We start from the raw sequence: 25162 nt of genomic DNA, 5'->3' as shown, positions 1-25162 counted from the left end.
GATGGGCTTTTCTTTGTGGCAGCAGAGGATGGGACAAGGAGCAATGGTCTCCACTTGCAGCAAGGGAAATTGAGGGTGGAGATTAGAAAGACCTCTCTCACTAGGAGGGTGGTTCAGCTTTGGAACAGGACAGAGAGGATGTGAAATCTCCATCCTTGGAAGTTTTTAAGAGCAGGTTGGACAGACACGTGGCTGGGATGGTCGAGGTGGGGATGATCCTCCCCTGAGCAGGGAGTTGGACTGGATGTGACCTCCTAAGGTCCCTTCCAACTCTACCATCCTAGCAGTGCGGCACAACCCACCCACCTCTAGCCATGGCCAACGTCCAGTGTTTCAGAGGGACCGTCCCTCCCTCCTCACCACCCTCCCTCTTACGCTGGCTCTGAAGGGCAAAGGGAGAAAACACCCGACTAGCAGAGAGAGCAGGAGCTGCACTACGTTGTCTCCGAGGCCGACTGTCTTGGCATCTCTTACACTCCCCGATCCTCCCCTTACGAGAAACAACCAGCGAGGCTGTGATCGGAAGCAGGCGGAGGAGGAACGCTCAGCAGTTGTCACAGCTGCATTTTAATTGCCCCACTGCTTTAAACAAAAGGCCCAGCTGTTCCAGCTGGTGCTACATTAATTTCCACAATTATATTCTCCAGGGGAGTTCAGTTGGCTGGCGAGGAAATAAGCATTGATCTAACTGCTTGCAGACGCAGACTAATTGGCTCAGGGAGAAGAGGGTGATGTGGACCGGAGGACTGTTCATACGGGAGCATAAAAAGGCCTCGCCAGTGTTACATGCTCAAGCAAAATCCAAGTCACGAGTGGCCAAATTGTGATTCGAGTGACAGGCAGCTGCAATCCTCTACAAGCAGGGTTATACCGGGAGGATGGAGCTGGGGGGGCTATTGTCTAGCAGTTATAGTAGGACCCAAAAAATAAGGCAACCTGAGTTCTGCCCCAGGGCCTGCCACTGATTTGTCATGTGACCTTAACTTCTCCATGCCTCAGTTTCCTTTACCCAACGATGAGGACGAGTCCAATGGTCATCTGTAACAAAATAGTAGATGGGCATGATGACTTCTGGTGGCCACTTAGCCTCTGTCCCACCCTGTTCTCACGGCCACCTCCCCTTCTACTTGCCTGCCACTCCTTGATGTAAATCAGTACTCAGAAATGGGAGATTGCCCTTGAGTGAGATCTCATCACGGTCTAATTGCTCATCACCTTAAGGGCTAATTTTGTGGCATCCTCTTTTCCCCATACTCAAGCCTTGCGGGTGTTTCCAGTCAGTCACTGCAAGACTTATGCTCTACCCTGCTCTCGGGCTCAATCAATTCAATGTGCTGTCTAGCCCCGTCTTGGCCCCTCTCTGGGCTCCCTCCAGCCCCATCTCTGCCTCTTGCTGGGCTCCCTCTAGCCCCATCTTTGGCTTTACTCCCAGGCCTATTACCCTCCCTGCCCTGTTCCCATGAGCTAGCCCTGCTCCCGGGATGGCTAAAACCTCTCCCAATAGTCCCAATCCCAAGCCACTGGTATTCTCTAGGCAAGTCCACAATATTACACTTGCCAGCCCTGCTTCTGGGCTCAAGTGTAGCCCTGGTGCGAGTCAGGAGCTCCTCTGCAGCCATCCCGTTACACCATCATACAGCACATTGTGGTCCGTGGGTGAGAAGTGCAATATAGTCTATTATTTACTTATTCTTGCATCCATTCACACAGCCGGGCAGAAAATCAAGGTGGCGGAGTGTCACACGACTGCAACAGTGTTAGTAAAGAAACTTCCACTTATTGCATCTTACAGGAAAGGATGGTGGGAGGAGGAAGGGGAAGGGTAGGGGGAATGGGTTATTATAGAAGCATTTTTCTCCTCTCTCAGCCTCTGTAGTTTGCTCGTCTTTAACGATCTTGGAGGCGCTATTTGGAAACGAGCAGCTCCCACCTGACACACGCTGAGTGCCTCCTGATGTCTAAGCCAGAGCAAGGGCTGTGGCGGGACACATCTGTTAGGTCGGCTGCTGAGAGCCCATGGGGATTGTGGCTGGCATCTCTATGGCAGTAATAAGCATATTGCTGCGTGTACAGCAGAGAAAAGGGCTATAAAAAGCTATAAGACCACTCTCACTCACATGGGATCTGGCCTTCTACACTGTGCACCCAACTGGCAAAATGAAGCTGCCTCTGGGGCACACCAGGCTGGTCCGTGGCAGAGGGATTGAACCCCCTTGTTCTTAGGAAAAGGGTCCTGGGATTTTTCTGGTAGGATCTTGATTGTCTAAATGTGGGCAAACATTACAGGACTCAATTTCTCCACCTCAGTAGACTACATGATAGACTTAGCCTTACCGGGGCTTGAACCATGGACTCTATGGGCATGGAGGGATGACCGCATTACTCAGTATAAATTACATTATGCCAGTGTAAATTCAGCCAGGATCATGAATGGACAGCCATGCAGTTAACATGGGTGCTCAGCTTTGCTGCACTTTACCACAAGGAAGAACATTAAAAATCTGTTTGTTGAAGGCAAACAGCTACTGTGGGATGAACACAGACAGATGAAACCTAAACCAGTATAACTTGCACCAGGACTTCTTTCAAGGTCATTCTCCACCGGTTTGTGGGACCCTATCCTGGCGTAAGGGTATAACATCTGTCTTCTACTTTTTATGCTGACTGCACCAGTGTAAATGTTTCATCTGTCCACATCCTATGTATTGCACCCAAGAATAAGGAGCTCCATTTGGTTCTGGGTGAGCTGATGCACGTCCAAAGTAAACTCAGCAGTGGCTATGCCAGATCTTTCAGACACTTGGGTCTGGATCCGTGTTTAGATGTTGGCCGATGGGATCACTGAGAGATTTACAATTAAGCAAAGCAGAGGCAGGGATGAGTCTGGCTTGTTTCATTTAAATTGCATCCCACCAAAGTGCTCCCTTTTAGCGAACCCATAAATCACCTGGCAGGCCAGATACATCACCTGTATCGAATGCCGTTGAGCAATCGGAGGCTATAGAGGTGTCCCCTTTCTAGCCCCGTGACATTCATTAGGTGCTAACAATTTACAGTACCCAGGCATCAGTCAAGAAGGAAAGACAATTACAGTCTGTGTCTTGTCGATGCCAGAGGAGCTTCTTGATGAGAAGGCTGAGGAAGTGGAGCAGAGGACTGCAGGGACTCCAGGCTATTGTATGAGGATACAGATCAGGACCAGTTCATCTGATATGATCAACAGGGATGTCACTGTGTTTCGAGTATCCCTCGATGAGCTCATCTCCCTGAGTCACAGTCAAAGTGATCAGGCAAGATGGGTAATTAAGCAGGCAGGAAAAGGCAAAGGGAGGATGTCTTTCTCCTTCCTCCGCACTCTCTTCTGGAGCTGGTGTCTCTGTACCTGGCTGCACCAGCCATTTGGCACTACCACAAAGCTACGACACAGTGCCCTGTTCTTCGCAGAGCAAGGGAAGACAGTGGACTCAAGGGTCCTTATCCCTTCCCTATCCATTTCAGTGACCTTCAGGTCATCCAACCAAGTGACCTGGGCAAAGTGTTTATATTATCTATAAGGACCCCACACAGGAACCAATCCCCATATACTACAATACTACTATTGTATTACTATTTGGGCAGCTAACAGGAAGTCAATTAACTTAATGTCTCATTGTTCTTCGTGACACAGGTGTTAGTGATTGTCTATCCTTTTTAAGGGTCTTGATGCTCAGCTAATCAAGCTAACCTTTCTTAGGGCAATTCTGCTGATTGCTAGCTGTCTTTCTCCTCCTATTTCACAGCTTTGGAGACTCTTTAGTTTTTTTCCAAATCATATATCTACCCATGGAAACCAGTGTTTAGAAACAGCTAGGGTTTCAGCTTCAGTTAAGCAGGACAGAAAGGGCGAGTCAGCTGAAGGTTAAATCCCTGCTCTTTGCCACCATAAGTCTGGAAAATTATTTTTCCCCTTCATTCTGCCTTTCAAAAGCAAGGTGCATATTATACTCTACAGTGTTTTTGTAGTCAAGAAAATATGGTAACACGCAGGCACCACGGCAGAGGTGGGGCTTAAGGGATGATGTATAAGAGGGATCCAGTGATAACAGCCTTATGAATTTAGATGGGAAATTCTTCCTAATTGCAACAGACAGCTTAGGAGAAAGCATGGAGGTCAAACAAAGCAATAGGGATCATGGCTGACATTGCTGGCAGAACTACGGCAGACGGCAATTTCCCGATAAGAAACCAGACGGGGAAAGTCCAAACAGCAAACAGGCACAAAGGTGAGAGCATTGGCCTCTGCAGGGGGCTGACGCTGTGCCGTCTCCCTGCCCACGGGATTACGTCACCCCCGTACAAAACAGACAGGGAGTTACCCTTGCAGATCACGCTCTTACCAAGGGCTCCAGCTCCCGGTGGTCGATGAGACTGAACTCCCTGATGAAGTAGTAGAAGTGCTTGTAGCAGGTATTGACGTGTGCTTCAGCGCCCATGCTGATGATGCTGTCGAAGTGGTGGATGTAGACGTGGACGAAGACGCGGAAGAGGCGGGTGAGAATCTTGGTGCACACCTGCTGGAAGTTCTTGGGGAAGGGGATCCCTGCAAGACACACAAAAGGAGCCACTGGCAGGTCTCATATGCCTCTCAATTCCCAAGCAACAAACGTGCTGAAAGCCCGAGTGCATTATCATCCTAGTAACAATCCAGAGTAATTCTCACCACAGCTCATTGCACTCATCGTAATCATCTCGCTGTTACCTTGTGCATCCCCGTTTGTTTTCCTGTAGCCACCTGTTGCCTCTCACATTACGCTGAAAACCTAATTCTGTAAAGATTAATTCACGCGCTTAACTGTAGGCACTGAGAGTTGTTTCACCGCCGTCAATAGGAAGTTCCCCGCCGAGTTTGTTAGACAAGCACTTGATTGGGATGGTTTAGCTAGCAAAGATCCTGCCTTGAGCATGGGCTTGGGCCAGATGCAACTTCCTCAAGTCCCTTTCAGCCCTATTACCATAATATATCACATACAACATGCACCCCCTTTTTCATAAAAGCAGCTTTTCAAATTGCAGTGCTTATTATATATGTTAATATGGTAATAGGATATAAGGTCATAGCAGTTTCTATATCCTAGGAGCGGGGGAGAGGAGGAAGTAACAGAGCCAGAAAACAAGCATGCTGGGATCCCTAGCTGATGCTATTCGGTTATTTCCTGATACTTTTCAAGGAAAGATTTTTTTTCTTCATTCTTTCTTTCAAAAGCAAGGTGTGTCTCTTACTCCAGGGCACGTTGTATATGAGATAATACAGTATTCTATGAGTTTAATAGGCTTTGCATCAAACTCCAGTCTACCAATCCCCCTCCCCCACAAAATGAGCAAAAAGAAACAAAACCCAGATTCTTTTCTTTGGCAAGAAATAATGAAAATGACTGTCCCCTGGGAAGTGAATTTAGGAACATGGGACCCGAAAGGGTCTCAAAGGCTCCTAGAAATATAAGGGAAAAATAATCACCAAATAAAACCCCCCAAACATTCAAAAAAGTCTCTGGATTGGTAATACTGAAACAGGCAGTTTTGATGTTGTAGAGGGAAACACTTAGTTTTTAAACATCAAGAGGCTGCCTTTAGTTTAGTTTCAAGCAACTTTTTGAGTCAAACGCAAAGCACAATTTTTCCATTTCAATCTGCCTCACTGGAAAATGACAAACAATTTTTTCTTGCAAAAAAATCACTATTGGTAAAATTATTTTCCAATGGAAGCATTTTTCAGCATTAAGAGGAAAAAAAAAGGCCAGCCCTATTCAGACTATATCAATGATGCACATGCATCAGTTTTTCCAGGATTAATCATACCTTGGATTGTAATTTCTTTTGCAAAGTGACTGTCCTTTCCTTCGAAAGAGATACAGCACCTAGCACAATGGACATGAGGCCACAGGTGCTAATGCCATACAAATACTTATTATGAATTAGGGATACAGGTTTTAGCCACATTGGTCTACAGGAAAAAGTAGTCAGGACTCATGGTAGAGGTGATATCTTTTATTAGACCAACTAAATAGTTGCAAAAAAAGTCTTTATTTGCAAGTTTTCGGGCTCACAACTCTGTAGTTGGTCTAACAAAAGATATCGCCTCTACCAAGAGTTCTGACTACTTTGGCCTGTAGACCAACGTGGCTAAAACCTGTATCCCTGAAACATGCAAAAGATATCGTAATTAGCCATTTTGAAATGAAAACATCATAATTTTCCAAAAAAAAAGAAGCAAAAATTCAACACCCTGAAACCTGGAGAATACCCCCTGCTCCGGCCTTTTGTTTGCGCCGAATGTGCATACCTGCTAACCAACTTCTACACAACAGCGCAGCCAGGAGAAGCCCTCCATCAACCCTCTCTCCCACACAATAGAAAACACCTTCCCAAGAAAGAAGCAAAATGCAACACCCCGCTTGCCGTCAGACACTTTTGAGGTAAACAGACTGCTTCAACTTTCATTTGAGCCCAATTTGCATACAATTAACTTTTCCACCCAGGGGAACCTATAACATCTTTTTATTCTCCTGTGCGATATGAACTTTTATTTCTACCTGGGAGAAATGTTACAATCCATGCATTCTCCTTTGCCTGAAGAAGGGCATGTAAGCCCAAAAGCTTGCAAATAAAACTTTTTTTTTTTGCAACTGTTCAGTCGGCCTAATAAAAACAGCATTGCCTCTACCAAGAGTTCTGACTACTATTCTGAATCACGATTTACTAAAAAACTTTACCCAATCAATCTGCACAAGACTCCTCCATTATAGCAGTGTATTAGACTTGGTTGAAATTTAGTGAAAATATTGTTTTTGTTGTTGCAAAGTTGCCCTTTACTCGGAGGACAGAAGTAGCTTGCCTTCACTATTCATGTGACTGACTCTGGTGCAGCAGTTGCCTCTCAGCGTCTGGCAGAAGTGCAGCAGACCCCGATCTCAGCTTGGACCTGCCCAAATCTACTGTACTTGTTCTCAATCTTCCCAGACTCAAGGCGCTCCTCGACAGACTTGAGGCCTCCCTCTGAAAATGCCAGCTAGTTTTCACTCAAGGTTTGACTACAGAAAAATATTGGAGTCATTCTTTTGTTGCAAAGAGCTCTGAAAGGCCACAACAGAGCAGAATGGTTTTAACACTGTGCATTCCTATTTGAAATCTTGGTGAATTAGGCTTGCACACCTAACAGGGCTAACGTTGTGTGGCACCCCAGAAAGGGTCTCAAGGCACCCCAAAGTGCCGAGAATCACTGCAATACTGGAAGACAAATCATTAGTAATAATATTGCCTCTAGAGGGCACTGGGTGAACGCACGTAACAGCCGGTGCTGAGTCTCCTCGATGGAGGTATGCCACATGCTCTGACAAGAGCCAAAGCAGCAATACAAGTGTCCTGTGCACTCACACCTCCCATATATAACATGCCCATAGGGACTGCTAAGTCAAGAATTTGGCTGCCCTATATGCAGCCAGCAAGAAGGAAAGACCTCTCTGTTATCTCTTCCACCTACGATCCTGCTCAACCCAGCTGGAACGAAGCGTCATCAAAACTAATCCTGGCAGAGGGATCCTGGCTTCTAGCAGCATGCTTAAACCATGCAGCATTTTCATCCAGGCAGCCAAGGGAGCCAAAGAGGCTGGGCAGAGACCTCAATGCAGCCAATTTACAGATGCATCCACGATTCCCTTTCCAGATCCATCCACCCCACCTTATTGCATGTATTCAACCAATTTTGAAACATGCTCCGCACTACGCACTGATCTTCCTAACCATGCTTGCAGCACTTCCCACTGGGGAATCCCGCAGATGAACACAAGTGTCCCCTCCCTGATGCTGCTCCACCTCTACATGCCATCAAGCTTCCCTGAAGCAGTCACACCAGCAGTAACCAACTTCCTTTGCACACTGGTTTTCAAATGAGCCACCTTAAACCCCTGTTTCAAATGAATGCCTCACTGGAAACCTAACAACGGGCAATTAAATCAATGAAGCCTCCCAGCTCAATAATCTCCAGGTGATTGCTTAAGTACAGCTAAGCAGAGGCATGTCTGCATAATACCACAGATGAAACTTTGCTGTGCTAATGAACGGGCCCCATTACGTTAGTCTACGTTCCCCGTTACCCAGCAGGTCTCCCTGCACCTGACAGCATGAGACTCGCTGCTTTTTACAACCGTGCCAGGGTTGAACTAGCGGTGAATTCAAGCCATGAAGCTCCAGGGTGTGGGACCTGATGTAGGGGTGCATACAGGAACCAGGGCAAAGTGGAGATCATTAGAGACCAGCTAAAAGGCTTGGTTCGCTCTCTATACTAGCATAGCTGCACGGCATTTCTTTGTCTAATCCCTTCTCCCAGGCCTATGAAGTCACCTCTTTTCAAAGGCTTGGAGGAGTGCTAGAAGGATCCAGTGAACTTTTTCCTGGAGGAGAAATATTTCCTGTCTGGTGGTGGATGTGAAACTAATTGGTGGGTCTCCGCCTTGTTCCATGTAGACAAGTGACCACAAGGCTCAGGAGAGAGGCCAAGGGGAGAGGGAGTCCTTTGCACTGAACTCCTTCTTGTGCGAGGAGGACTTGCACCTTCTTTTATCTTAGGTTGGCATGCAGGCCTACCCCAGTGGGACCCAACACCCTGACTGCAACCTACAGGAGCTCCCATAAATCAAACTGTAACAACTCCCACGCCGTGAGGATGTGGTGGCAACGCATGACGTGTACAAGCGCCCATTGAGGTCAGCTCATCCCAATGTAAGATCATCTCCCAGGAGAGTGATCTTTACTCCTGGATCTTCCATTCGGCTAGGAAAATACATGATAATTGTAAAAGAAAGCTTGCAATACAACAGCTGGATTTGGAGAAAGAGGGGTGGGTTTCAGAGGGGCTTAGTTTCATGCGGCACCTGGAATTCAGGTATAAAAGCTGGTAGCCAGGCCACTAAGAACGAACATAGCCCCCTCATTTAGAGCTTGCAAATGACAGCTTTTTTTGGTGACACATTGATCAAACTAGAACAAAACCAACCAAAAAATCAGCCTTGGGTCAAATAAAACGTCTCTTGAGAGCAATGTTTTCCTGTATTTACTCAGTCCCCATCTATAGCAAGTGAGGAGACTTGATGACCTGTCCCTCCCTGTCTCAGGTCCAATTATTTAAATGGATATTGTTCTGAGTTTTAGTCACATTTTTGGAGAAATGTCTAAATGAATCCTTTTGGCTTCTTTAAACAAGTTCCAGGTCTTTTTCCGGCTGAAATCATTGGATAAATTTGAGACAGATTTGCCAATAGTTTTGATCAACTTGAGTCTCTGTTTTTCAGCAAATAAAACATGACCAAAATATTTTCCTGCTCTACTCCTAACATGTAAGAGTGGCCTCTATGTATCATCTCTTTCTTACATTTCTACTGCCTCGTTCAACTGCTTATTGCTAATAAAACAATACTCGCTCGCTTAAAAGTCCTTCACTTAAAAATACTCTGTCGCTCCTACAAGCACTTTCCTCTTCAAAACAAATCCCCAAGCCTCTTTTGCCAAGAAAAGAGCAATGATTTCATTCTGAAGTTTTCTAAGACTTGATAGAGAACTGAGTGGGGTTTTTCCCCCCCATCAAGGTGCCACTTAACTCTATTAACAAGTCATGCTAGCAGTCTGGTCTGCCTTCTGAGACCGACTGCTGGGTGCTTCAGAAAAAGAAAATGGAAACATCTTTTGCATTTTATTTTTTTATTATTGTAAAACCCTGCATTCACAAATGCCATTTTCCTGAAGACCAGAGTTATATCAGTGCCACTGCTGGGCTGTCTTTTTGAGGTATTCAAGAGGAAAACGAAAGATGCAATCTCTCCCCAAGGACATACATTTGCCACTACTAGCTCGTAAAACAAACTACAACACAAAGGACCACCTTACTGGGGGAGTGTCTACACGTGCACATTTACTGTGCAGTAACCTAATTACTGTGCAGTAACCAAAAATGACTGCGCAGTACAGACGTGCATCTTCACATGCATGCCCGTACTGTGCAGTAACTATGGTGACCTACACTGACTTAGGTGTAAATTTTCTTCCTGCATCATGCAGGTAGCAAATTGACGCCCGATTAGTTACTGAGCAGTAACGCACATGTAGATGCATTACTGTGCAGTAACACTGTGTGTGTGGACTGACTTGGGACTAACTACTCCCAAGTCAGTCCAAACATAGAGTTACTGTGCTTTAACATCTGCGCATGTAGACGCTGGCCTAAATCTGCTTACTTGTAAATTTACTGTGCAGTAAATGCACATATAGACATGCCCGCTGTGTTGCTGAAAACAAAACAAAACAAAAAGCTCATCCTGCTCAAAATATATCCACCAAGAGGTATACAGCCAGCGGACCAGATTCTGCTCTCCTTGATGCTGGGATAAGTCATTCCCATGGGTTTGCTGGAACCATGTTAGTTTTACGCAACAGGAAGAGAACGGAGCTGAAAGTTTCCTTTACTAAAGGAAAGAAAACCACTCTTCACACTCAGCGTCTTTGCCCCTTTGCTATAATGTACATGGTTATCTGTTAGAAAAGGATGTTTTATTAATTTCTTGGCTACTGGATGCAGTGCACACCTGCGCTTTGAGGACTTGGGAGATGTGTGCTCTGTCCATCTCTGCCACAGGCTTCTTGACCCACCTAAGACAAGTCACTGTACAAGCCAGGAGCAATCCTGCCTTATCTATTTCGGGTACCACATCTTTGAGGCCCCTGGCATATACATCACAATATATATTAATAACACATGAAATTATCTCCAAGGTAACCAAATTGCACAGCCAGGGCCAAGCTCTCCCTGAAGACTAAGGGATCCTGCGAGAGCTCAACTGAAAGTCTTGCCTATCCTATCCCCCCTACAGAGCCCACCCAGGTCCAGATTCAAAGTCCCTTGCTCCAAAGCCTTTCTATTGATTTCACCAGGCTCTGGGGCTTGGCATAACAACAACTCCAAGCACAAAGCGTCGGAGATTTACCTCTGTGCGAATCGCATCTGTGCTTCTGCAGGGCACCGCGGCGCCAGCAGACCCGTCGCAGCCTGCAGAGCTGTGAAGCGGCAGCCAGAAACACTCCCCTTAATAAAGAAAATCCATCACAGTAAATTACCTTTAATGAGGAGATGGTACTGATGCTTCCACTGGGAAATACACTCTGTTCTGAACAGCACGTATCCCTAAGTCCCCGGTGAAGGGCTCTCACTACCAGGAACTCAGCACGGGGCTTTGCATTTGTCGCCTACTGTTTATCACAGAGGCCGTTTCCCCCATTGCTTTCCTGACAAAAACAAGCAGCAAGGAAGACGTTTGAGCCTACTGGATGGGTGAGGTCACCTTGGGGACAGTGGGGGAGAAAGGAGTGCTGGGGAAATAAAAAAAAAAAAAAAAAAGCAGCCAGGAAATATGGAAAGAGCAAGTTGGATGGAAGAATCGTAGAAACGTAGGAAATGAGGGTTGGACAGGACCTCAGGAGGTCACAGCTAGTCCAACCCCTGCTCCAAGCAGGACCGGCCCCAACTACATCATTCCAGACAAGGCTTTGTGAAGGTCTTCAAAACCTCCAAGGATGGAGATGCCACCAACTCTCTGGATAACCTATTCAGTGCTTCACCACCCTCCTAGTGAGAAAGTTTTTCCTAATATCCAACCTCAACTTCCCTTGCTGCAGCCTGAGCCCATTGCTCCTTGTCCTGTCATCTGCCCCCACTGAGATCAGTTCAGCTCCATCCTCATTGCAACCCATCTGCAAGGAGTTGGAGGCTGCTATTCAATCCCCCCTCGGTCTTCTCTTCTGCAGACTAAAAGGACTGTGCTTCCCAAGGAAAGTAGAGTCAGCGGTCCTGTATCCACCTGATTTCATCGGGAGGAGCCTAGAGCAGTGGTGCTCAAACCTTTTGGTCTCGCAAGCCAGACAAACGGCCCAGGGCTGGGCCGCAGACCAAATCCGCGAGGCTGGTGCCACCCTGGTCCCATGCACCCAATCTAGCACCCAGAGCCACACCACCCAGCCCACCGGGCTTCCCACAGGTCTGGAGATTTGGCAGCAGGGGAGGAGCAATTCACACTGCCATTGCTCCCCCGTTCTCCAATTTTTGGACCTGCAGGGAGTCCCACAGGCCACATGACATGGATCCACAGGCCAGATCGGGCCCGTTGGCCAAGGGTTGAGTATCCCAGTATAGAGAATGGGAAAGGGGCTTTGCACTAGATGTAACAGCACCAGGCAGATCGGTATGACCACATTTGGCAAAAGATACACTTACATTTAACCAGTAACTGCCCTTCAATCTCCACTCAGACGTGTGTGTCCACGCGTGGGTGTTCATATTTGGGTGGGCAGGAGCGTGGATGTCTTCTCCTCCACCCGTATCTACCATCACTTGGGTCTAGCAGCCAGCTGCACGGCTGCCATTTGAATCACAGGGCTGGAGGGGACCTCACGGGTTATCTAGTCCAACCTCCCTGCACAGATGCAGGGCTCCCTGTTCCTGATCCATCCCAGGCAGATGCCTCCATCCAAAGCCTTCTTGAAAACTGCCCAAGGAAGGAGATTCCCACAACTTCCCCAGACAGCTTGTTTCATGTCCCTACCGTCCTTAGCAAGGAAATGTTGCTTGAAATCTGCTTTGCTCCATCGCTTAGTGTCTGACATACTAAAGCAGGGAGAACCTCGTTTCTCCTTTTTCTTTAGAGTCACTTTCATACCTCCGAAAGCTGCAATCATGTCTCCTCTTCATTTCCTTTTCTCCAAACTCACCCTACTGCATCCTCTAAGCCTTTCCTCATATAGCTCCCAACCGCGTTGTCATCTGTCTGTTGTCTCTGAATCCTCTCCAGCTTCTCTACCTCCTTCTTTAAAGGCAGCGTCCAAAACTGCATACAATATGCCAGCTGTGACTCAAGCAATACCGAGTAGAGTGGTATTATCAGCTGCTGTGCTTTGCATGCAATGCTGATAATACAGCCGCAAACGGCACTTGATTTTTTTTTAACCTGAAACAGCATTGCATTGCTAAACATCCACCTCAAATCTGATCAGCCACAGGCCACGCTAGAGAGAGATGCTGGCTTAACTCAGATTTTGTTAGACTGATCCGTGATGTCCGGTCTTCTGGCAGTTCGCTTCAGATGAATGGGGAAGGGGAGGAGAAAACGCAATGAGTGTGGAACAATTGTCTAGGGGAATGGGAAGTCATAATTCCTTCCTGACACGACTGCGATCAGGAAATGACCCGGCGCATGGAGATTGGACTATAGAGTCTCAGCTTCTCCCCCCTGACAATTGCGCCAGAGGTAGATTTCCACTGCAGGAAAACAGACTTCCCCATTTTGCCCATAGTCAGCTCCTAACACAGGCCACGGCCCAGTGTTTAAAAGCAAGGAAGCAAAGAGCCAAGGTTGGGTCCACAGGATCTGTTCAGCGTGGGGGGCCGGTGAGATGAATGAAGACCTTCCTCTGGGCAGGAAGCATGGTGGAAATCTGATAAGCCATCTGTCCTCTCTTTAGAAGCCACTGCAAATTTCCAAAGCTCTCAAGGCTTTTTACCATCCTGCTGCCTCCACCCAGCTAAGTCATAACAGCAAGATGCTGAACTTCAAAGGGTGACAAGTTATAAAGCAGCAAGCGCCAGCTTCATATTTTCTTCCTCTCCTGGGTGAAGAGCTTTGGAGTCAGATCTTCCTGAATGCACAACAACCTGCTATCCCCTCTCCTACCCCCAGCCGCAACACAATACCAGCTCATGTCATGCCCTACTGCATTTAATCTTGCAGAGCTCCTTAAACATCATCCCATGCATTTGCAATGCTTTGTCTCTTGGCTTTGTCTCTTGGCCTGAGCTTCCCCTAAAACAATGACCAATATCTCCTTAAATACCATTGCCGTGCATGTGCAATGCTTTCTCTCGTAGCTCTTGTCTGATCTTCCCCTAAAACAATGACCAATATCTCCTTAAATACCATTGCTGTGCATGTGCAATGCTTTCTCTTTTGGCTCTTGTCTGAGCTGCCCCTAAAACAATGACCAATATCTGACCTGATAGTGGAGCAGGACTTGTCATGGGCTTCTGCTACAAGCGGGGACCTGAAGAGCTACATGAGTCGCCCTCTCACTCCATCCTTAGAAGAGGAGCCTTCTGGTCTGAATGCTTGGGGATATATTTACTAACCAGAGATACAGAGTCATTAAAGTGCCATGAATCCAGTGTCAGAAACACCAAGAAAAGCAGCAGAAAATGATTGGGGTACAGGTGGGAGGGATCTGCAAGGAGAAATTAAAAGAGCTAAACAGGCCAGGTCACCGGCTGGTCAAAAATCTGCATAGATCCACTGTGTTGAGTGATGCTTCAAGCCCGTAGGCAAGGTAGCAGCACGTGATTCAATCCTCTTATGTTGACCATCCATTAGAGGGGAATAAACCTCCCTCTTCTCTTGTGGGGTTACACAGGTTCCCCACGAATGGTTACCCATCTTGGAGAACCCTTGAAGAGAAGCCATCGCTCCTTCTCTCCTTGTTTCTTGTTCCCTTTCCCTAGCAGTTACAGCAATTGCATCCCTTGAGCCAAAAGTCAGCCCATGATGGGGATGTAGAAAGCAGCTGTGTGCGCTGCAGAGGTTGGCAGATGTGATTGAAGAGCTGCTGGCCATCACCTTTGAAAGCTCATGATGATTGGGAAAGGTCCTGGATGATTGGAAAAGGGCAAATCTAGTGCCCATCTTTAAGAAAGGGAAGGAGGATCCTGGGAACTACAGACCGGTCCCTGGAAAAATCATGGAGCAGGTCCTCAAGGAATCCATTTCTAAGCATTTGGAGGAGAAGGTGATTAGGAGCAGTCAGCATGGGTTGACCAAGGGCAAGTCCTGCCTGAACAACCTGATTGCCCTCTATGATGACATGACTGTCTCTGTGGATGCGTAGGGAAACCAGTGGATGTAGTGGACCTTGACTTTAGCAAGGCTTCTGATACAGTCTCCCACAATGTTTTGGCAGGCAAGCTAAGGAAGTATGGGCTGGATAAATGGTGGAAAGAAGACAGGCTGGATCATCGGGCTCAGAGGGTAGTAATCAATGGCTCGACGTCTCATTGGCAGCTGGTATCAAGTAGAGTGTCCCAGGGGTCAGTCCTGGGGCCGATTTTGGTCAATGTCTTCATGAACAACCTGGAAGATGGCAGAAAGCACCCGCAGCAAGCTTGCAGATGACACCCAGCTGGGGGGAGTAGCAGATACACTGGAGGGGAGGGCTAGGATTCAGAGAAACCTCGACACATTGGAGGATTGGGCCAAAAGGAATCTCATGAGGTTCAACAAGGACATGTGCAAAGCCCTGCACTTAGGAGGGAGCAATCCCCTGCACCGGTACAAGCTTGGGACCAACTGGCTAAGCAGCAGCTCTGCAGAAAAGGACCTGGTGGTGACAGTGAACAATAAGCTGAATATGAGCCAGCAGTGTGTCCTTGTTGCCAAGAAGACGACCGCCATCCTGGGCTGCATCGGTAGGAGCGGTGCCAGCAGATCAAGGCACTAATTCTTCCCCTCTATTCTGCACTGGGGAGGCCACATCTGGAGTCCTGTGTCCAGTTGTGGGCCCTCCACGACAGAAAGGATGTGGACAAGTTGGAGAGAGTCCAACAGAGGGCAATGAAAATGTTATTAAAAAACACATCATCTTCCTCAGTAGAGATGGACAAACTGAGAGGAAGCATGGTTTTACAGGTCAAAACATGGGGCTTAAGAGACCTGGGCTCTGCCATGATGAAGTGCTTTAAGGCACTTTGCCTCTAGGCTGGAAGCTGAATCTGTTAAACTGCAAGTATGATTTTTCCCCGTCCTGTGTATATGAGAATATTAAATATTTTAGGGCCGGGGGCTGTTTCTCACTGCCCACACACTGTCTAGCCAGCACAGTCCTGTAAGCATAACGACAATATAAATATTGACAGCTGGTTATTATAGACATTCATGGTTTCCAGGACAAAGAAATATCGTGGTTCTAAAATTCAGATTAACCCAAGTCAAGATACAGAATAAGCCTCCTGGAAGTGACCATGAAAAAGGGACGCTGTGTGACAACCAAAATGATATGCTCTGGTATTGCCGCAGTCCTATTCCACAGGATTCACTTTGATTAAGAGGCATAATTAAAAATAACTCCTCTCATTTAATAATGTACCAAGGTTTCCTCCCACGCAAGCAAGGGTATCCGCAGTCAAGTTGCAGCAAGGGAAGTTGAGGGTGGATATTAGGAAAAACTCTCTCACTAGGAAGGTAGTAAAACACTGGACCAGGCTACCCAGAGAGGTGGGGGAGTCTCCATCCTTGGAGGTTTTGAAGACCTTCACAAAGCCGTGTCTGGGATGATGTAGTTGGGGCTGGTCCTGCTTGGAGCAGGGGGTTGGACTAGACGTGACCTCCTGAGCTTCTTTCCAGCCCTCATTTCCTATTATTCTATGAATGGTCAATCAATTATAATGGCTGCTGTCCTCAAGTTTTTGTCCTACTCCACTAACGGGACAATCTACATCTAGAAGAATAATTCGTAGAAGAAGAACCGTCCGAGGTGGAAGAGAGCATCTGCTGAACGGCGCTCAGCAATACCGCAATACTTGAGGATATGGCATGCATTAAAAACCACACTAAGGATATAAGGTGGTTAGAATATAAATTTCCCTAGTTGGGAGATGGCCAGGAGAATGGGATGAGGAGCAATTCATAGCTGGGCACTGATTCAGCATCTCAATTTTAGCTTTGTTTAGATGCTTTGCTTGAAACCCACAGTTGGGCTTTAATGCTTAGAGAATTATGTTTTCTGCACGCTACACTGATCGCCTCAAAACAGAAGGGAACCATGTGGGGCAGCGCGAAAAAGGGCATTAAAACAAGAGAAATCTGAAAGCACTCATAATTAAGGGAATGGCAGCCTAATATGTCTTGTATCTCTCTTGCCAGAACTACTTTGCCCATATAAGACTGGGGCCAGCTAAATGAATTATTAATCAATACCATGAAATAGTAAAACAAACACACACAAAAATTATTGATTGTTACAGCGGAAATTATTATTATTTTTAAATCCTGGTTTTGTCAGCTTACTGTTAATTGAATTGTCCCTTTTTTATAAATGCCTTTAAAAAAAACACTACTTATAATTAATTGTATAAGAGCAGCTGCAAACATTACTTGGTGTCGATTTTGGAAGGAGATGAAAAAAAAGAGGAAAGAAAACTTTTTGCAAAAGCAGCCAGCTGAGAAAACATCAACAACACGCTGCGGTCAAAGATTGCTATGATTTTTCCTTTATTATGCAAAGAAGTCTGAGATGGTTTTGATTTTAATGCAAGTGTGCTCTTTGGGAAAGTGCATTATATAAGATGCAAACAAAATCTCCTTTTGATGCTCACTTGAATCTCAAGAGCAGAAATAAAGCTCATTAGTTTCCCTGTCCAAACTTATGGGGTTGCTATGATTTTTCAATCGCACCAGAGATCCAGAAAGGGAAATGAGGGCTGGAAAGAAGCTCAGGAGGTCACGTCTAGTCCAACCCCCTGCTCCAAGCAGGACCAGCGCCTTCTTAAGCACCTGCATGTCCAAATATTTCTGGTCCGCAGCAGGAGCCAGGCACCTAAGTAGGAGCTGGCTTCCTGATTGCCTTTTTGGATGTGGCTCCCCTGGTCTACAACTAGGGTTTGAACTAGGAAAATTATTTGCAGTACCAATGCAATTTTTTACTGAAATGATTCTCATAGTATAACCCACAATATGAACACAGATAGCACCTGTTCCCCAGTCTATCACTATAGCTCATTGCTTTTCTGCTACGGGACTAAGACTTGGCCTCCGTTTTAAAGTTGTACAATGCAGGGGAGGAAAAAGTCATACCTCTACCGCTGCAGCAATGCTAGCAAAAGAAAGACTTTACTGGACTTTACCACTGTTACTGGGGCAGGAGGCTGGACTTGATGATCTTTAAGGTCCCTTCCAGACCTAATGTCTATGAAATCTATGAAAATCTGCCGAACAGCACTCAGCGATACCGCAACAATTGAGAATACTGCATGCATTAGAAACCACGGTAAAGATTTAAGTTGGTTAGAACATAGCCAACTTAATAATCACGAAATAATACCACTTAATAATAATGAAATAATAGTAAAGTATGTACGTCTTCCAGGCCATGCGCGAGTGCATCTGGGAAAGTACATCTGACAGACCTTCGTATAAGGAGCTGCACTGGAGAAGAAGGCTTACAGAGTTTCTTTTCCTCAATCCAGGATGAATCGCTCTCCATGTCGGGTGTGCAGGGTGAACGGGTTCACCGTCTGTCAATGTGGGCGGTTGTCTCGTCTTCCTGAACCGTGCCCTATCCCTCGGCTTGTGATTTTGGGACAAACGAGGAAAGTTGAGGTTAACCTCAAACAATGTTAGTGAATCCAAGCAACGCTCGACATTTCCAAGAACAGACTGTTTGCCAGGCATCTGTCAGCCCCTGCCAGGAAGCATAGGAAGCTGCTTGCCCTTGGAGAAGTCCACAGGACATGGCAACATCGCTCCATGAGAGAAAACAGACAACACCAATATGCAGAAGAGGGACTTGGAAACCAGGGCAAACCTCCTCCAGTCAGTAAAGGGCTTAGACAAGGATCTTACAAAATCCTCATTTGATCAGAAATTAAGTGAGGATTTTGCCACATGACGGTAGTGCTATGAAAGACATTATGCGATGTGTCAGTGTTGTGTGATAATCCATTATCTGGCTTCTCCTGGCTATGGAAAGTGCGCGAGAAAGAGAGAAGGAAAACCCAAATATTTTTAGCACAAAAAAATTGTCATTTAAAAAAAATAAAAATTCAAATGAAAGTGAAAAACGTCTCCATTTCCAAACAGAAAAGGGGGGCGGGGGATCGGTTCTTTTCAAAAAAGTCAACACACAGGGGAACGAATGAGGCAACTTTGAAAAGTACCTGGAACTGATGGCCAATAACCAAGTCAATGAGCTCCCAGTGAAGTGCAATAGTGAAGAGATCAGGATCCCTAAATGAACAAGTAGGGAATATCAATTATCACTAGGGCGGGGGGTACAACCTCTCTGTGGTGTGCCAGCATCACCATGACTGGAAGATGGTGACCCGGACCAGTGGTCGAGTTGACACGAGCAAGAACATTTGGTATCCCAGGAACAACTAGTGACGGCACACCTTGTACCACCGCTAGTTATCCCTGGAGAACACCCATGCCACGTGCCCTCTGGTACATGGCAGGTTACCCCAGGTGGGGTAGGAGAGGCTGGGACAAGCACTGCGCTGGCCCCAGCAGCCTTACCTGGGGGCCTCCCAATCCTGCCGAAGTGTGGCTCCAGCTGGCCGGGCTCTGGTTTTGAGCGGTGTATGCTGTTGCTCTGCTTTTTTTTTTCTTTGCACAGGTTTTTTTGACCCCTGGATAACCGGGGGCCAGCAAACCTCCTTGAGCTGCTCTCTTGCAGCATAGAGAACAGCTGAATGTGCGGTATATAGCATGGCGGATGCGTTTGTGGCTCCACATACCGCATGGCTGCACTTGTCTGGATGCAGCCAAGAAGATTAAGAGGCAACTTGACAATAACCTTGAGGTACCCACATGGAGAAGAGATTTCTGATCATCGAGAGCTCTTTAATCCAGCAGGGAGAAGGAGTAATGAGGTCTGGTAGTTAGAACCTGAAGTTAGATAGATTAATTCCAGCTAAGCATGAGGTGCAAATGCTAACCAGGAGGGTAATTATCCATTGGAGCAGCTTAGGGCCACGGTGGATTCTCCACAGCCCTTGGAGTCTTCATCCAAGGAGCCTGGACCTCTTTCTTGCTAACTGACCTGCTCTTACCCAAGCAGAAGGTGCAGGACCCCAGAATGAGGAGCCTGGATTGGGATTCAGGACACATCAACACAGGAAATGCATCATTAATATGGGCTTAATAATTGCTCTGCTCACAATGTGGCTTGAAGACATGACAGAACGGTTCTGGCTTGGCTGTCACGAGGAAGACTTTCTGGACACGAGTCCCCACCTGCACTGATGTACTGGCATCTTCTTATCCAACCCAATCCTCCTCGCCACAGAACTGAAACCAAAACCAACAGAGAGACCACTGCTTTCACCATGCAAAACGTGGACCCCTGGAAAGGATTCTTCCTCTTGGCTCAGAGATGCCATGAAATGCAAAAAAAAAGAAAAGACTTCACTGCCCTTACTGATTTGAAGGAGGAGCACAGATGCCCCTGTGATGGGTGGCAGTCAACAAAAGTGCTAGATCTTGAAGTTATCAAGCAGCTTTCGATCTCAGGTTAGGATATTGGCTAAAACTTAGGCACTTTAATCTGTATGAGCTCTGATCTTCCAAAAGTGTCAAGCAAAGCAGTAGATCCTTATGTTGTTAGCAGCTCTGGCTACTCAGAACCTCTGCTAACCAAGCCACTTATTTAGGAGGATGCATTACAGTACCTGCTTTGGACAGTCTTAGTGGTGGCTCATGTAAGCACCTGTGGGTCAGCACAAGAAGAGGACAATTAATACCGTTGTCCTATGGCAACAGTCAATATCCACTCATTCCATCATCTCCTGCAGGCACCTCTGCAAAGGTGCTCTCAATGCTACCCAACTTACAGCCAAGGTTAATGTATTTCATTCCATCACCTGTAAGATCAGGGTATAACTGTGTTTAGTCTGGATTTGGGCTGTGTCCCTTGGGATGAAGCTAGGAAGCCAATTAGAAAGCTTTGCTTAAAAAATTCGCAGTTCTCTCCTTGCATCTTTGTTTTGACTCATAGGAATTCTGCATGCTTCCCTGCTTGGCGTAAAGACCCCAAGTTACAGCCCATGAGCAGTCCCAGGTTAGGACGAAGAGCATGTACCTCAATTGTGTTGGACCCAACACAGATGTGTTAGGAAAAAACTCTCTCACCAGGAGAGTGGTGAAGCATTGGAACAGGTTACCCAGAGAGGTGGTGCAATCTCCATCCTTGGAGGTATTGAAGACCCTGGTGGACAAAGCCTTGGCTGGGATGATGTAGTTGAGGCTGGTCCTGCTTGGAGCAGGGGGTTGGACTAAACGACCTCCTGAGGTCCCTTCCAACCCTCATTTTCTATGATTCTATATGACAGCAGTGCTCTGGTACAACCATCAGCCCAAGGCAGTCCTCCAGTGCTATCCCACAATACCCCATGATCTTCTCATGATCTGCCACCTGCCTATCCTCTTACAGCAAGAAGTGACCCAGGCTAGAAACCACTTTGCCACTTAACCTTGTCCTCTCCAGTCAGCCTCCAATCAAGCCTTTCCTTCCAAGTTCTCCCAGAAGGCCATGCAGTGTCCGACACAGCACGCCAGAACACACCTGAATGCTGTGGTAGCACAGAGTCAGGGATGCAACCACTGCCTGTGTGCGCAATGTGAGTCTGCACTCACTGCATTGCACTAACTTATCTTGGGTCTGGTTATCGAGACAGACTGAGGAGCCAGCCTGTGCGCGTAACACAGGCATATCCCTAAGGTATGCAAAAATCATCTTTTGGGATTAATGGGATCCTAATTCATACAAGTCATTTGGGCTAAGTACAGAGTCAAAAAGCCCGAGGCTGAGTCAATTCAATTTTGACAGGTTAGTCTAAGCTGCATAGATTGAACCAGGAAACAAGTGAACAGACATTCACTTTTGATTCTGGAAATGCAGCCATGTGCCTGCAGTGGCCCAGGCCAGAAGCCAGGGGGCGCTAGACCACGCCTCCCTGCTCAGCTGGAGCAGACAGCTTGGGCCGAGGCTAGCCCACCCACCTAACAAGCAGGGTTTGTAGGGGAGATGCAAAGCATCTTGGGGGACTGTGAGTTCACTTGAATCTGGGGGGGGGGGGGGGAATCAAGGACAGAAGTTCAATAAACTGATTTAACTTAAATCAGTTAAGTCTGATACTACATCCATCCAGGTTTATCTTAAACCGGTTTCGGCCATTCGGCAAGCGGTTTATGTGCACTGAACTTCTGTTGTGTTACAGAACTGAACTGGTTTCCAATCACTCATACCGGTTTATGTGTAATTTGTGTCCCTTGCCTTGGAAACAGACCAGAGGAGATGAGGAGCTACGCCACTTCACACCATCTGAAGAGCTCGCCCAGTCATCCTTCATCAGCCTTTTCTTGGGTAATTTAGAAGGTACTTCTAACATGATAACTGGAAAAGGAATCCTAAAATGCAAAGACTTATCCCAGATTCACGTGCCTTGAAAAACAGAAATGATAAAAACCACATGCCAGTCAGCATGGCTTGATGGAAAGATTATATTCATCAGTAACTACTTATCAGTTTCTCTTAAAAATAAAGAATTTCCTCTTTCATTTGAAAAGACAACATTTCCAAGACAGACAGAAAGGCTTGGTGGCATATAAACCAATGAGAGGAGAGATTGCTATCTAGGGGGAAGTTTATTTATAGAGTCCCAGCCCTTCGTGAAAACACTGAACACAATGAGAGCAACCTCTTAGGAAACAAAATTGATAGTAATTGTGCTTCAGAGAGCAGGATGGTTCACCGATACCCACCACAGAGCACAACACTTCCATCCCTGAACGCTCAGCTCCTCAAAGAATGCAGAAGAACCTGATTAGCAGGTGTAACATTATTACCCCGGCTGGTTAACGAGGATTAAATCTGAAGGTTAAGCAACAGCACTGAGTAATTCATCCGTGTTTGGCTTCTAGGAGCCAGGTTTCAAATCATGGCTCAGGTGGTAAGAGCATGTATTTCTGGTGTGCCAAGTCCTAATTCCCTCAGTGGTGATTTAAGAAGTAACACCACCTCGTTGGCTGTTCCCACCATCATTAAGACGAGGCGTATCAGGTACACCATAGGTCAAGAGCAAGGTGCATGTGTAGAAGAGTTTGCAGGAAGCCTGAGATGCGCCTGCCCACACAGCCTGCCTGGCTCTAGGACTTCTCCCACCTCTACAAAGGCCCAGGTTTAGGAAAAAATACACTTCCACAAGCTAGCACCACTTCATTACACCGGCTTTGTGCTGTAATCAGCTAATTTTCCCTTCCCTTTCCAATTAGACTGAGGCAATTCTTTTTAAAGAGGAAGAATAATTATGCATGGAAGGAGATTACCAGGATGTGGTAGATTCTCCATCATTCATCAGCTTGAAATCAAGTCTGAATCATTGGCTAAAAAAAGTCCCATGACTTGTCAGGGCAGGATGTGGGAATCCCTGGATGAAATTCCATCGCCTATAATATATGATCACAATAATATCTTTATTGGGTCTTAAACCACCAGTTCCCACATTTCTGTTCCTGGAAGGCCACTTGAAAGGTGGGAGGCGATATAAGGAGCCACACCACCAAGTGAACCCGCAATGCAATCCTTTTTTGCTCAACCTAACATATAACGAAGCTCTAATGAGGAGGATCATTGCTTGGTTCATCATAGGTCAACACGTATACAAATTCTCTCGCTGATCACTTGAGACAAATAACCGAATACAAAGGCTGTGGATCACAAGGAGCCCTCGGGCTGCACATCTGGAACCCCTGCTTTAAGCTACCATATTATCTTGCATATCATACACCCCCAAATAAGATGCAGACCTTGTTTTGGAAAGGAAGAATGAAGATCAAAAAAAAAATCTTTCCAGTCATGGCTAAACACTGACCACAAGTGACCCTGACTACAGCAGCTGTGGCTGTGAGAGGGTTAACACTGTCGCTCTGACCCTGAAGGGTGCCAAGATGCAAGCACGGCAGCCATTTTGCAGCAGTGTCTCCCTGCTTCTATTCCAGGGAAGAAAATTAAATTCCCAACTTAAGACATGCATCCCAACTTTGTAGGGCTGATTTTTGGGGAAGGGGTGCATGCGATACACAGGTAGATATAGGACCTGGCAGTAGTTTACTATAGGCTGCTTACCTATCCTGGTAGGAAAAATGTCCTCGTTGTTAATGAGCGTCTCGATCCAGTCCATCAGCCTGCACATATACTGGGGTGCCGACAGTTTGGTCGGCTTCTTGTATTTGTTATCATCTTGCCACCTGTACTCGTACTTGAGCCCACCGGACATGATGGGACAGGTCTTCTCAGTGCAGAATTCAGACATGGTCCCATAGATGAGGTTGATCCTGTTGAAGAAGTCAACCACATGCACCGCGATCCAGTCATTGATGTTCTCCCCTGGTGGTAGCTGGACCACGGCCTTCAAGTCCAGCCCAGACTTGAGAGAAGCCTGGGCTTTCTTGTACAGCTCAAACCGCTGCGTGCCAGGCTCAAATTTCTTCCGGGGACGAAAGGTTTTGTCCTTGTTGAACACTTGCTTGAGGCACAAAGCCATTTTGAGTGAGGACAGCCAGGTTTCAAAGCACAGCAGCTCGACCCCCTGAGAAAATCTCTCCTAGGCCAGAAGCTTCATCGTGAGCGATGCTGCAGGTTTCTGAAAGGCAAATGGATAGATCAGTTATACAGCAAGCCAGCTGTACCGGGACCTCATTGCTGGGGCTGCTCATTGTCATGACCCAAAAGGCATGAGTGTGTGTGTGCTTCGGCACCAGAATTATCCCCGCCAAGTTGCAGAGCATTGCACGGGAGAGTTTCCTGTAGCAGAGGAAACCCCGGTGCAGGGACGAGTTTCCCGCCTTTTCTGCAGCTTCTTTTGCAGGGTGCATTGCTCATGTTGCAAGAGGAATGCACGGTGCAAAAGAGTTCCCACCACCGGTATGCAAATTCGTTCCCCGTGATTGGCTAGTGTTAAATAATTCACACGTGGCGGCTAACAATTGGCTTGTTAGCCGTATAAGAGGCTTGAGCGGTTTCCGCCCAAGCCGAAGAGGACTCCACATCCATCTCGTGGGGACTCTGGGTACACGGCAGGGTAACAGAAACCCTGTGTGAGATCCAGAGGAGCGTGGCGGCCTGATCCACCGCCCACCTCTTCCCGTCTTCGAACGCAACTTTTATAAGACGTATTTACGATTCCTATTTTGGTGGCTCGTTCACCCAGAGCATCCGGAGCTCTGCACCGTGGAGCCTAGCAACCTCCACGAGACCGTCTGTGTTGTTTGTCTGTAACTGCAACTTAATCAAGCTTTCCAGCCTACACCACTGCCATCTCGGTGTAAGTAAA

General features: G+C 46.8%; 1 protein-coding gene across 7 annotated transcripts in view; it reads right to left on the bottom strand.

Moving 5' to 3' along the window:
• MOB3C (MOB kinase activator 3C) overlaps positions 1-25162 on the bottom strand; it is an 82416-nt gene that overhangs the window by 15880 nt on the left and 41374 nt on the right. For all 7 annotated transcript variants that reach the window (XR_003094514.1, XM_025206456.1, XM_025206446.1 and 4 more), the window contains exons 2-3: positions 23956-24472; positions 4377-4579 (exon numbers count right to left, since the gene is read on the bottom strand). Coding sequence is in view for 6 of the 7 variants with exons in the window: in XM_025206456.1 (XP_025062241.1) it covers positions 4377-4579; positions 23956-24373 (621 nt within the window). In the remaining variant the exon portion in view is untranslated. The remainder of the gene's footprint in view (positions 1-4376; positions 4580-23955; positions 24473-25162) is intronic.

The sequence above is a fragment of the Alligator sinensis genome, unplaced genomic scaffold, assembly GCF_000455745.1.
Source record: "Alligator sinensis unplaced genomic scaffold, ASM45574v1 scaffold781_1, whole genome shotgun sequence".
NCBI classification, from domain to species: Eukaryota; Metazoa; Chordata; order Crocodylia; family Alligatoridae; genus Alligator; species Alligator sinensis.
This window is presented reverse-complemented; position numbering and strand designations above follow the sequence as displayed.